This window comes from Centruroides vittatus, unplaced genomic scaffold, assembly GCF_030686945.1.
Source record: "Centruroides vittatus isolate TY-2023 unplaced genomic scaffold, ASM3068694v2 contig_1109, whole genome shotgun sequence".
NCBI lineage: Eukaryota > Metazoa > Arthropoda > Arachnida > Scorpiones > Buthidae > Centruroides > Centruroides vittatus.
This window is the reverse complement of record NW_027120710.1, coordinates 103,233-116,627: the sequence shown is the minus strand read 5'-3', so window position 1 is coordinate 116,627 and position 13,395 is coordinate 103,233. Positions and strand designations below refer to the sequence as shown.

General features: G+C 33.6%; 2 protein-coding genes and 1 long non-coding RNA gene across 3 annotated transcripts in view; all 3 read right to left on the bottom strand.

The window, feature by feature from the left end:
- The window catches only part of LOC136976127 (uncharacterized), a 149,795-nt gene that overhangs the window by 82,014 nt on the left and 54,386 nt on the right, over window positions 1-13,395 (bottom strand). The window lies entirely within an intron of this gene.
- On the bottom strand, window positions 1,681-2,221 carry LOC136975984 (uncharacterized). Its single transcript, XR_010880854.1, has 2 exons — window positions 2,134-2,221; window positions 1,681-2,040 (listed from the first exon to the last, which is right to left on the bottom strand). It is a non-coding gene; the product is annotated as an uncharacterized lncRNA (long non-coding RNA).
- On the bottom strand, window positions 11,103-11,555 carry LOC136976025 (uncharacterized). Its single transcript, XM_067271223.1, has one exon. The coding sequence runs from the start codon at window positions 11,553-11,555 to the stop codon at window positions 11,103-11,105; it is 453 nt and encodes a 150-aa protein (XP_067127324.1).

The following is a 13,395-nucleotide window of genomic DNA, read 5'->3' as shown; positions in this document are numbered from 1 at the left end:
CAAAATAAAGAAATAATTTTTAACGATACAATAGAGACGATTATTATTTTTAAAAAGTTTTGTTAGGCTTAACATCGATGAAAATTCAACGCGAAGTAGGTTAATAGCGACATACTAATATACTATACTAATAATGTATTTTTTCATACTTTTCGGTTATCCGTTTTTTCAGTTATCCGACCAACCCCAGTCCCCAATTGAGTCGGATAATCGATGCTCTACTGTATCATTATCTATAATTCAAAATTATGCTGAGGAATTATACTAGAAGATATTTAATTTTAATAAACGTATTTCGTTTATATGAGATATTTTGACAGCTTCCGATCGGAATTCAAGATTCACGCCAAAACTATTTCAAAGTTGCAAGGCTCGTATTTTCCTTAATAAATATTAAATCTTAATTATTAATTAGGCGTATTATAATTAAATATAGAAGATTTCGTGTACTGTATGTTATATTTTCAAATTATTAATATTAATTAAAACTTAATAAAATAAAATTAAAGGTAAATATTTTAAATAATTTTAATAATGGCAAAAAAACTTAAATATGTAAAATAAACTTTTTCCTTTAAATGATGCGCTGAATTGAAAGTAAAATGGTGCTTCCTGGTTAAGCACGTGATATGTAGGTTTTTAATCGTTTAAAAATGATTACTCTAAGTAAAATTAACGTTTCAGTTTTAAAGAGGATTATTTTTTGTGTACTCTCTTCGAATAAGAGAATAATCAGTTTTATGTACAGTGGTGCCTCATATAACGTACTTAATCCGTTCCAGGTGCACGTCCGTTAAATGAAACGTCCGTTATACGAAACGCATTTTCGCATAGAAATACATGTTAAAACAGTTAATTCGTTCCGCAGTATAAAATAACCGTACTGTATCATAAAATAATGAACATGGGGTGAGTTCTTTTATTCCTCCGCGTAACTCTGCGCGAGCGACATCCGTTTAAAAATTCCTGCGGAACGCGTTCCTAAATTCCGATGGGAGTGCACGCCCTCGAACGGCAAAAACGGCCGCTTGTAGCAGTAGTTTACGGTGGAAAGCAACATGGCGTCCTCCATGGTTCAGATACTTTCGTTTCCGGGTCCATTATGTGGTTTTATGAATGAGAATTTAGAAATTGTGAAAGTGCGAGTTAGCGCACGAGGTGCTGTAAGTGTCTTTACGAATTTTTTTCGAGGCTATTTTGAATTCTTTTTCAACAAATAATCCATTTTATGGTTAAATTTTACAAATGGGGCCCTTCTTTTGCCTTTTAAAGCTCATATTTAGAAATTATAAATTCCTCCATCACAATACTATCGATAGGGCGGGCGCCGCCATCTTTCTTTCTTTCGCCGTCGTTCCTAAATGCCTACAAACAGCAGCGTAGTAGCGGAGACGCAGAGCGACCGCTATTAAAAAACGCACCCATGGAGCAGTCACCAATTATGCCGGAAAGTCCGTTGTTCGCAGCCAGTCCGTTGCTCGAGTCACGTAACGGCCAAACAGAAAGTCCGTTGTTCGCAGCGTCCGTTATTCGAGGCGTACGTTATACGAGGCACCACTGTATTGCTAATTTCATTTGATAGTGATAAATATTTTAATGTTAATCTGGTAGTTCAGTGTTAATAATTTGTCATGGACTAGATATAGTCCTACATAATGAATAACTATAGCAATACGGATATAATCAATATGCATTCAACTTAATAAATTCATAAACAATACATGCTTTTCTATATTAAATATAGCAATGTGTTACAATGGCAACATATAGTGAAATTTTTTCTTCGATACAGCTTGTGCCCAAAGGACTATCTTTATTAAGACCTACAAGGACCGGTACCAGAATCTCCCCAAAGCTTAGTACCTTCGGCAACATGTTCGCAGTAACATGTCCAGGCATAGCAGTAGCCATAGTCACTTCCGCCATGTTTGTCACAAACGTAATTACAAGTCGGATTGTTCTCACCTAATCCCGAGCATCCAAATTTGCAACCATTTGAAGCTAAAGGATAACCATCTCTCAACGCTCTTATTTCTATACCTAAATAGAAAACGATTTATTTTTAGATATTCTCTAAAATCTGACTTAAGTTCTGGATAGAATTGTACAAATTTTAACAGTCCATCAACTTACCTAAGACTAGAATTGGCAAAGCAACTGCGAATATGAAGTTCATGTCGGAAATTCGTCTCAGAATAGGTCGGAACTAATCATATTTATATCGTTTTCTAGTCGTAAACATTTATATTCCAAATAAATTTTATTGGACGAAAAACAATAATAATTATATAAATATAGGAAAACAGCAACTGTAACTATCGAAAGATAATTTAATCGGAGTAATGTAATTTGTTATAACGTTTTTAATATCAATATTGATCGTAAATATGATTCTACATTTTAGTTGCATTCAAAACTACTGTATCTTTAATTGACAAGATACGCAATAAAATATTTCACAATAGATAAATTATAGGAATTTTTATCTGACTGAAATTTCATCTTTGTAGTTAACTATTAGCTAATAATCTATAGTAACTATCAAATGTCATGTATAAAAATGATTAATATACATAATAGTTTGCTACGTAACTGTGGTATGTGAGTTTTGTGTTCCTTCCAATCTCACTGTAAATTCATTCCATCTTAATTAATAAAAACCCGAAACTAGTTTGTAATATAACTGTAATGCAAACAATTTACTTATCGTCAATGTACATTATGACAATTATTTCAGTAAACATCTGGCGTACAAAAATGTACAACGGTTTATTACTTCCATTAAAGGCTATAACAACTGGGACACTATATATCATTAAAATTACATTTACATTATCTGCATTTTATTACAGATTTAAGTATGAATTATAAATATAGTAATAACGATTCCTCCACTCCCACTTGCTGATATTTATTTCGGATACTCCTATCTAATGTTGCTACGCCGATTTGCTTGCCATCGGTAGATTCCTTAGGCAATTTTCGGTAGATTTCGGTAGTTTCCGGTAGATCGACTTTTTGTGGCAGAAAGGGGGTTGCAAATAAACAATAACATTTTTTTCGTCATTTATTTTATTACTATGAACTATAAAACAATAATAAACAAAAAAACTAACACAGAGCACTTAAGTAAAAAAATAATAATTTACTAATCAAGTACGTACATTTTGTCTTATTTTTCTAACAAAAAAATTACCTTTTATTTTTCGAATATTAATAATAATAATTATTCAATATCTTCCGTTTCTACGTTGCCCATTTGACTAACGTAGGGTTAAAATTATGTTAATATGTTCAGTTTATTATTTTAATAAACAATAACGTTTAAAACAGTAGTTTCTTGATCAATTATTTATTTTATTATAAATTTCATAATTTAATAATAATTTTTAGAATCGATCTGTTTCTTAATTTTTATCATAAATATATCACTAATATTGCTGTATGTTTTTCAAAATTTTACCTAGAATCATATTATAATTGTTTCTTAAATTAATTTATCAAAAATCCTTTTATTTGGGAAAATAAATATTTGTGAATATATAAAACTTATTTCTAATTTTTGCAAATATTGGCTTTATTTATATAAGGCATTTAACTCTTATACATGTCATTACAGTTTTTCTACGTGTAATATAAAATCTCTATTAGACGTATTTCACTTTAAATCGGAATATATAAAGCATATCAATATTAAGCCTAGACTCCACATTACCGTAATCCGCGACGTAATCGTAAAACTAAAAGCCAAACTGACGAAACTTCCGGTTTTGGAACGTTCTGTTGGACAGAAACAAGACTGAAAGCAGAGTTAAAAATTATTTAACTTTTCCGTTTTCGTTCCGCGCTTCTGTCGCACTGCAACCAAAAAAAAAAAAAAAAAAAAAAAAAAAAAAAATACGCGAGGATTTTGTGATGCGTAGTCACGTGTATTAGCACGAGTAGTTTGATTGTCGTAATGGCTGAAAATGTAGCGAAAAGGATGAGGAAACAAATGGAATTATGGAAATGAAGTTATGGAATTATTCATCGAAGAAGTAAGAAAATACAGATGTCTGTACGATAAAAAATGTAAGGAATTCAAAGATATAGGGTTGAAACGCACGATATGGAGTGCGATAGCTGTGAAATTTGGATTGAATGGTAAGAAAGTTTGATATACTGCATTGAACTCCTAAAGTGGAATCGTTTAATTATGAAATGCTTTAAGTAGAAAATGAAGCAGAACAAAAGTGGAAGGTGCAGAGGGACCGTTATAATAAGGAGAGGAAAAAAATTCGAGAGAGTTTAGCCAGTGGTAGTGAGACAAGGGAGATATATAAAACCACATGGCATTTATATGATGCCATGGATAGCGTCCTGAGAGATTATTCGAGTGAATGTGCAAGGTAAGTTTATTAAACATCTATCGAAAAAATTGCCGTGAAGAAAATACCCCTTAAAAACGCATTTTTAAGAAAATCTAACAAAAAATAATTAAAATAAATGCTTTTGGTTGTAAAATATAGCTGCAGGGATTATTATTCTTTCATTAGTATCTATGTTTTTCGACTAAAATTTAAACTACTATCTACCTGATTTGTTTTCAATTTAAAATTTAAATTTTTTTTTCTACAGTTCAGTTAGCAATATGTCCCCATTAAAGGAAATATCAAATTTCATACTTGAAGATGAAGATAATATTGAGATAGTATCCTGCACGTCACTCTCTCAATCAAAGTAATATACTTATTATGCTTTATAATTATTTATGTGAACAAATTATTATTGGTATACTTAAATAAGACACTTATTTTTAGTAATGAAGATATTCCAATGAGTGAAACTCAAATGCAAAAGTATGTACACTTTGAACTACTTTAAATATAATAAACCTATATAATGTACTATAAATTTTTAAACAACTGATTATTATAAATTATTTTCAGCATTTCACAAACAGAAAATTCAGATGTTTTTAATATACCAAGGTATGATTATATTGAATACTAGCTGACCCGGCCACGTTGTTGTGGCTCAAAATGTATGTATTATAAATGTATAACACTTCCCCCGTAAGGGGAATTTCAAAAAATCCCTTCTTAGTGTACATTCTCTTGACGTACCCTATTAAAACGCAATCAAAAACGCATCTAAAATAGTATAATAAAAGCCGAGTTCTTCACAGTAAGCCTTAATCCCGTCACTTTTCCCGCTGGGGAATATCCAAAAATCCCTTTTTAGTGTATATTCTGTTGACGTAACCTATTAAAACGCAATTAAAAACGCAAAAAACCGCACGTAAAATAGTATAATAGAAGCCGAGTTCTTCACGGTAAGCCTTAATCCCGTCCATCTCCCCCCACTGGGGGAAATTTCGACATGTATATTATATAAAAACACGTGCGTATTCGAATGCAACGTTGTGTCAAAATTTCAAAGGAATCGGTAGGAACAAACGAACGTTATATTTTATTTATATAGATAGATAGAAAATGATCTGCTTCAGTCCATTCTCACAGAAAAGCATAATCTCACAGAAAAGCAAACTTAGGTCGTCGGAAGTTAGCGCCATCTGTTGGACATAAAAGCCTTAATTCATATATAAATATATTTTTGAAAGGGGGGAAATGGTGTAGGGGTATGAAAAATAGATAGTAGCCGATTCTCAGACCTATTGAATATGCATATAAAATTTGGTAAAAATCGGTAAAGCCGTTTCGGAGGAGTACGGTAACAAAAATTGTGACACGAGAATTTTATATATAAGATATAATTTATTGTTGTATAATGTGTGTGCTGATGAATCTAATTTTTCAATTCAAGCAAGAGTAATAATTATGAAAAATCTCGAAAGGAAAAAAGTATATATAAGGACTTGGAAGAGACGACAAAAAATATATCAGAGTATTTTAAAAAAAAAAAAACAAAAGAAGAGAAGCAACCAGATCTAGTATCAACGTTTTGTGAATACCTTGATGCCAGATTGAGGAACTTGAATCCTCGAAACAGGCAAGAGGCAATTCATGGGATTGAATTGTTAATGCAAGAGAAAGAAAAAGCAAATGATGATTTTTAATAATTATTGTAGTTTATAGTGTTTTTAATAAAAGATGTTTCAATATAAGCAGTTGATTCAAATTGAACTTCAATGAAGTTTTCATTTCATTCTTTACATAATTTATTTAAATTTGATTCATGTGTCTGAAAATATTATATACTGTCTGTAGGGAACCCACTCTGATTTAACGGATTCTGCCCCGCCGGTTCGACATACAGAACTCGAATAGTCAAAAATTTCTGCACAAAAAAAACCTCTAATCTTTTATTTCACTCTTGGACATTGGCACTTCACACTCCCTCTCTCTACCTTGTCCCTCTAGAATTTTTTCCAAGATTCATGCAATGTAGAATATAAAGTGCAATCATATAACTTTCATCTACATATAACATCCATATGATATTGTTTCATTTAATTCAAAGGCCTCCTGAATAATATTCCCTGCATAAATTATTAGTTTTTATACAGTGTGTTACAAAAGTATAGGAACAACACAAATTTTGTGATTTTTCAAAATGTATTTAAATTTTTTATAGAAAACAGTTTTATATGTTTTAAAAAAATAACAAAAATATCATTTTCAAGCTTTTTATCTTTTAATAATAATAATAATAAGTTATCACAGTTTTTCACTTTTTACTTGTTACAAAAGTATAGTACACTTTCTAAAATTACAGAAAAATAAATGTTAAATATATTTTAAACACTTTTAATATTTGGTTTCATCCCCTTTGGCTACATTACTTGAAAAATTCTGTCAGGCATGGAGTTTATTAAATTTATTAATTGTTCATTCCTAATTTCATCCCATGTATTCATTATTGCAATTTTCAATTGATTTACAGATTCATATTGTTTCCCATTTTGATAAACAATGGCTGCTAAAATCCCCCATAAATTTTCAATGGGATTTAAATCTGGACTACATGAAGGCCAGTCAATTACATCAATATTTTCTTTTTTAACCCAATTTTTTGTTGACATTGAGGCATGAACAGGTGCATTATCTCATTGAAACTGCCATTTATGACCTCCAATTAATGCATCAAATGTAATCATATTTTGTTAACAAATACTAAATCAGTTTTACCTCCAAAAGTTGAAAAATTTTTAAATAATTTAATAATTTTCATTTTAAAATATTTTACATTGTCATTGTTTTTTAAAGTTCTCCAAACAGTTGTATGAGATACATCTAGTGGTAATTCAGCAGCAGCTAGCCTTGTTGACATGTTTTTATTAGTTATAAGCTTCAAAACTTCTCTCTCATTCCTGGATGTTAAACATTTAGGCCATCCTGACTTCCTTTTTTTTGCCCATAATTTTTATCTTGTTGGAAAACATTTTGAATAGCATTATTAAAAATATTTATATAACATCAAAAGCCACCATGACAGTTAAAAATGATGATATCTCACCCTAGTCATGATAATTTTAATTATTATTATGATAAATTAAATTTTTAAGAGACTTTTAAGTGGTGTTCCTGTTCTTTTGTAACAGACTAATAATAGGAATTGTCTACATTAAGAAGTTAAAAACTATATATATAATTAAGATTAACAATTCCAAGATACTTGTGTTTGTTTTATTTTTTCACAAAATAACAGATTTAAAACATTACAGCTACAGGGTATTTACTCAATAAAAATATATTGTATTAGCTCAGAGGAGTAATATTTACTCTGAGCTAATACAACCTATATAAAGTATACTATACTTTAGGTTGAGATTGAATTAATTTTTCTTGCCAAAATACAGCTCCCTCATTACATAAATAATCTTTATAAACATTCCTGAGACTTTTTGCCTCTTTATTGTACATATTGCTGCTGACTTTAAGATTTTCGAGAGTTATATTTTCGGATCTCCATATACCTTCGTTCTGATTATGATCAGAATCTTCATAATCAGCATATCCATTTGGGCAATATGCTGCAGATTTCTGAATAAGTATATTGTGGAGAACGACAGTCAGTCAGTCAGTCAAATAATCTTTATTCTCTGGCACCGCTGAGCACAGCCAGGCAGAAATACAAAAAGTACATAGTAGATACATGCCGTTAGTCATAGAAGGGATACAATAAAATGGCAGAGAAAAGGGAAATAAAATAAAATAAAATAAATAACATAAATGAATTAAAATAAAAAAGAATAAAAATTAAATAAATGATTAAAAAAAAATAAAAGTGCACTATAACTAAAATAAAATTACTGTACATCAAAGTCTAAATGCTGTAATAGCAGAGCAAGGCATGTAAAAACATTGGCATCAAGGCTAGAGTGAATCGGATCACAAGAGAGCAGGTCAACGGATCCCACATCTAATGGAGTAGAGTGCAACAAATTTCTTTAACAAGTTAAAGTTGCTGTTGTTTTGTAGAAAAAAATCAGGCTTTACTGGCCAGTCTAGATTGCTTATATTGGCATGCTGCATGCACTGATGCCTAATGTCATCCAGCATAGGACAGTTGTATAAATAGTGCATGACACCGTCCCGCACCCCACAGAGCTGACAGCAGTCAGAATTAGAATGGTGAAACCTTTTCAGGTAAGCACGAAAGCGCCCGTGTTCAGTCAAAAATTGGACTAAATCATGTGTGGGTTGAATCCATTTGCTTTGAATACGTTCCTTGACCTTTGGGATAAAACGTCTTGTTATGTGTTGTTCTGGGATCTTGTCCCAATCCAGTTGCCAGGTCTCCAAGGCATTGTCCCAGATAAGGTATTTAAGTCTTGACTTAGGAATGAGATTGTAGGCAGGAGGGGTATCAGGATTAGGCGTTACGTTTCGTGCCAGAAAGTCAGCCCGTTCATTACCCGGAATGCCGCTGTGTCCTTTGATCCAATTGATGGCATATTTGTTAAAAGACGTAGAAGCTGCAGCGAAGATGTCGTTCGCAACAGGGTGAGTGTTATCTTTATTCCCCAAAACAGCAACAGTCGCAGCACTGTCTGTGAAGATGTTTATCAGTTTGTTCACAAAGTTAGTGTTGCACCAGTTGATTGCCATCAGCACAGCAAAGATCTCAGCTTGGAAGACAGAGCATTCTGGGTGTAGAGCAAAGGAATTATTGTAGACCTCTTCACCGGCCTGAAAGATCACAAAGGCACTTGCCGTGCCATCCGTCGATTTGGATCCATCTGTAAAAGCTTCAATCTCTGTAGAGGTAACGCGAGGAGAGAGTCCCTTCCTTAAAGCAGGATGTGGGAGTGTAGATACAGGCCTGTCTAATTCAAACATGGTGGCATTAAAGATGGTTCCATTAATATCAACATCCCTGCCCCTAGAGATACAGAAACGTTTGCTATTAAATTGGAGAAACTGTAGGATGGGGAGCTTCCCAGCCACAACAGGGAGGGCTGCATTTGAAACAGTGGAATAGCACCTGGTAAGTCGTAATAAGGCAATCCGTTGTGCAGACCTCAGAAGCCGATGGTTATGAGATTGAGAGGCAGCAGCGCTCCAAACAGCAGATGCATATGAAATGGTTGGTAAAAACAGGCAATCATATATGGCATTAGTTGCCTCAAGACCGAGGCCCCAATTACATCTAGCGACCCTTAAAAGACCATTAAAGGTCAAGTTACTTCGACTAGTAATGTGTTTTATATGCTGTTTCCAAGAGAGTTTATGATCAATCACAACCCCAAGGAAAGTGAGATGACTTACAACCTTTATCGATTCATTACGAAACCTGATACAAGGTACACGTCTGTAAAGATCGGAGGCACCCGGAGAGGAGAAAACGATTCCCTTAGTTTTTGCCATGTTAAAACTGAGTTTATTACTCATACCCCAGTTGTACACTTTCTTAAGAATGTCAGTAGCTGCCCTTTCTATGTAGTTTCTTGATGGAGCAGGAAAAACCAAGAAGGCATCGTCTGCATATGCATAGACACGACATTGGTAGCCGAAATCAGTACGGAAGAAGTTATCGAATAAAATATCCCAGAACAGGGGCCCACAAACAGACCCCTGTGGACAGCCACGTTGTAGCTTACGTGTAAATTGAAGATGCCCCAGAGAGATAATTGCTTCTCTATCCTTAAAATAATTAGCAGCAAGATGGAATAAGTTAGCCGGACAATTGCTCTCACCCAATCTGCGTAAAATTTGCGGCCACCAGGCCGAATTGAATGCATTTTTCAGATCTAGGCTGAGGCCAAAGACAAATTTGTTGCTTCGTAGCAAATGTTTGATGTGCCCAACTAAGTCCATCAATGCATCAACAGCTCCACGCTGGCACCGGAAACCATATTGGGAATCATGGAACAGTCCTCTGGATTCCCAAAACCAATAAATGCGATTAAAAAGGAGCCTATCTAAGATCTTCCCCAAGATTGACAACAAGGAGATATTTCGCATGTTTTGAATGTCAACAGGTTTTCCCCGATTTTTCGGAATTAAAACAAAAAGAGCCCTCTTCCATGGCTGAGGGAAGATACCGAACTTGAGGCAAAAGTTGAGAATGCTGAGAAGTAGATCTGGGCAGGTTTTCCATATTGTTAGAATAATGTCTTTGTTTATCCCATCTAGACCCGTGGCTTTGTTCCTTGGGAGACGGTTTATAGAGTCATTGACCTCAGAAAAGGTAAAAGGCGGGTCATCCTCTGAGAGCTCACCATCATTCCTGCATCTTCTAATTGCAGAGTGCTCGGGAGTGTCCTCCACGAGGGAGTCAGAAGGACAGAAATAATCGAAAAGGCCGGAAACTGTGGTCTCAAGACTGGCAGGGCTATCAATATTACTACTAAAAAAACTAGGAGTTTTGAGTTTGTTTACACATAGCTTATATATAAACCCCCATGGGTCTTTACCTGCACCTGCGCAGAAGGACTTCCAAGAATCAAGTTTTGCCTTCTTAATGGCCTCCTTATACCCTCTCTGGTAAGAGAGGTACTGCATTCGCAGTTCCTCCCTCCTTTGATCATGACATCTCTGAAATAGCCTGGCAGAACGCAACTAGCAAGCACCATGCTTTTGACTGATTCGTCGTCATAATTTAACAGTCTCCTTAAGATACGAAATCGTGCTGCTCTACAACACGCCGGCCTCTGCTTAATCTATAATTGAATATTTTTCCGAGCGACTAAACTCAGAATGTCTGGGATAGGGACGCAACAAATTATGCCTTAAAGGAAAGGCTTCATCCCCAATTATAAAATAAGGGAATAGTGTATTTGAATTTGGCAAAGCATCTTCTTTTGGAAAGGTTAACTTTCCATTGATCAGATGCTGACCAAATACACTTTTTCTTAGTATTCCACCATCTGATTCACTACCATAATGCCCATAATCAATCATCAGAAAGCGATAATGTGCATCAGATATGGCTAGTAACACCGTACTAAAAGTTCCCTTATAGTTATAATTCAGACTACAAGTTTTCTTTGGACACTCTCTAACAACATGCTTTCCATCAATATTATCACAGCAGTGAGGTAGTTGCCATCTTCTTTCAAAACCATCAGAAATTTTTTTCCAATCTGCTGGAGTTGATGGAAATGCCATATATTCTTTCTGGAAACATTTCCAAATGGCTTTACATGTTTCAGGTATAATTTTCCGTATAGTCTGCCTTCCAATTCGAAATGAAAAGCTCAGACTTCGTTAGGCCTCTCCGGTTGCTAGAAACCTGTAAAATAGTTTTTTGTCAAAATATACAAAGAAAAAATTAAGGTAGTAGTAATTTAAGTAAGCTACTGCAATGGGTTAAAATAAATATTTTAAAAAATTAACTATATCTCTAAATGAAAAATATAAAAGCAGTGTTTGTGCTAGAAATCATCAATAACAGAACAATTATTAAATTTAAGGCAATTACAAGGGTATGTCACACGGAAACTTTTGTGACTTTATTCTAAATGTTGGCAAATATCAGATTAAATAATAACAACGTATAGGCTATTTACCATAAAGTTAAAGTCAATCTTTCATTTGATGATATGCTTTTTCGCCAAAACGTGTCTCTCTTCTCTACCAAGGAAGAAACCTTCTCCAATATATTATCGAACACATCCGGAGTCATCCGCATAAAACTGAACGGAATATTATTTTAATATTAATATATGTACACATATTATTCAACACATGATAAATATAATAGTTAAATTGCATATTTACTTGAAGTAAAATTCTTGATCCCGAAACCTCAACTCTCTAACGAGGGAAGAATTCAATCCATATTTCTCTCCGTCGCGGAATATTTTCCTCATCCAGAAACGATGATTTCGGCGAGGTTTCGAATGCATCAACAATTGCAATGTTAACAAATGAAGAGAAAGCATGGCAAAATCCATAGCGTCGTCCATGTTTGTAACTTTACGACAATTACCGAACTAATCAACAGATGGCGCATTTACACGTAAAGTTCATTTCGGTGCTAGTGGAGTCAAGTTAAAACGAAAACATAACTGAAACGAAAACTTTGTATGTTTCAGTTCTGTTTCTGAGTTTCTGTTTTCAGGTAATGTGGAGTCCAGGCTTTATACATATACATTTTCACTCGAGTGTATTGTTATGCAGATACTATAAAAGTATAATATTTTGCGACGGAAGTAAAAGTGCCTGAAATCGCGGAAACGGTAGTAAACGTTCTGAGTACGATGACAATCGGAGCAGACAAGTTGAACAAAGGACCAATAATCTAAGAAAATATTTAGGGGGTCGAAGTAGCAGGTTCGCTCCGATGGCGCGATTATCGTCAGTTCGACGGTACATATACTGTATATTCGTTTTCTGCTGTTGGTTTTCTGCTGAAGAAATGAATATGATCCTGAGAATATGAATATGATATAAAGGCAACTACGGCGGGAATTACAGTACTGGTGGGGAAATTGAGAACTGTAATAAAGGTTTTTTGTGTTATGATATTTGGTTGTTCGAGTTCTCTGTGACGTATCGGCAGGGCAGAATCCGTAATTCAAATCGGGTTCTCCACATCACCATTTATGACAGGCTATATGTATGCCATCTTGTAATGAAATTTTAAACCAAAGGCCTTCCCAAATTATTTATTTACCTGTTAATACATTGTAGTGTAAATTTTGTGTTCGCCTTTAAAAAAAACTAAAATATTTATACACTTATTTTTACAGCCTCTCTTTTTGTTAAACAAAAAAAATATGCTATATATAAAGTTACTATTTATGAAAAAAATCTATATATATATATATATAAGAAATGTTACTTCTAATTTGGTTCAAAAAAATGTTAACGTTTAGAATTATGTATTTTCACATATTTTGAATGATGTTGAATTATTTGAATTTTTTAATTAAAAAAAATGAGAACAGAATTGGTATATTACGTTTACATTTCTGTCATCTGGCGATCACAATAGTAACTATCT

Excerpts from the sequence above, each read along its gene's own strand:
- LOC136976025 (XM_067271223.1), bottom strand. The coding sequence starts at position 11,555 with ATGGCATTTCCATCAACTCCAGCAGATTGGAAAAAAATTTCTGATGGT.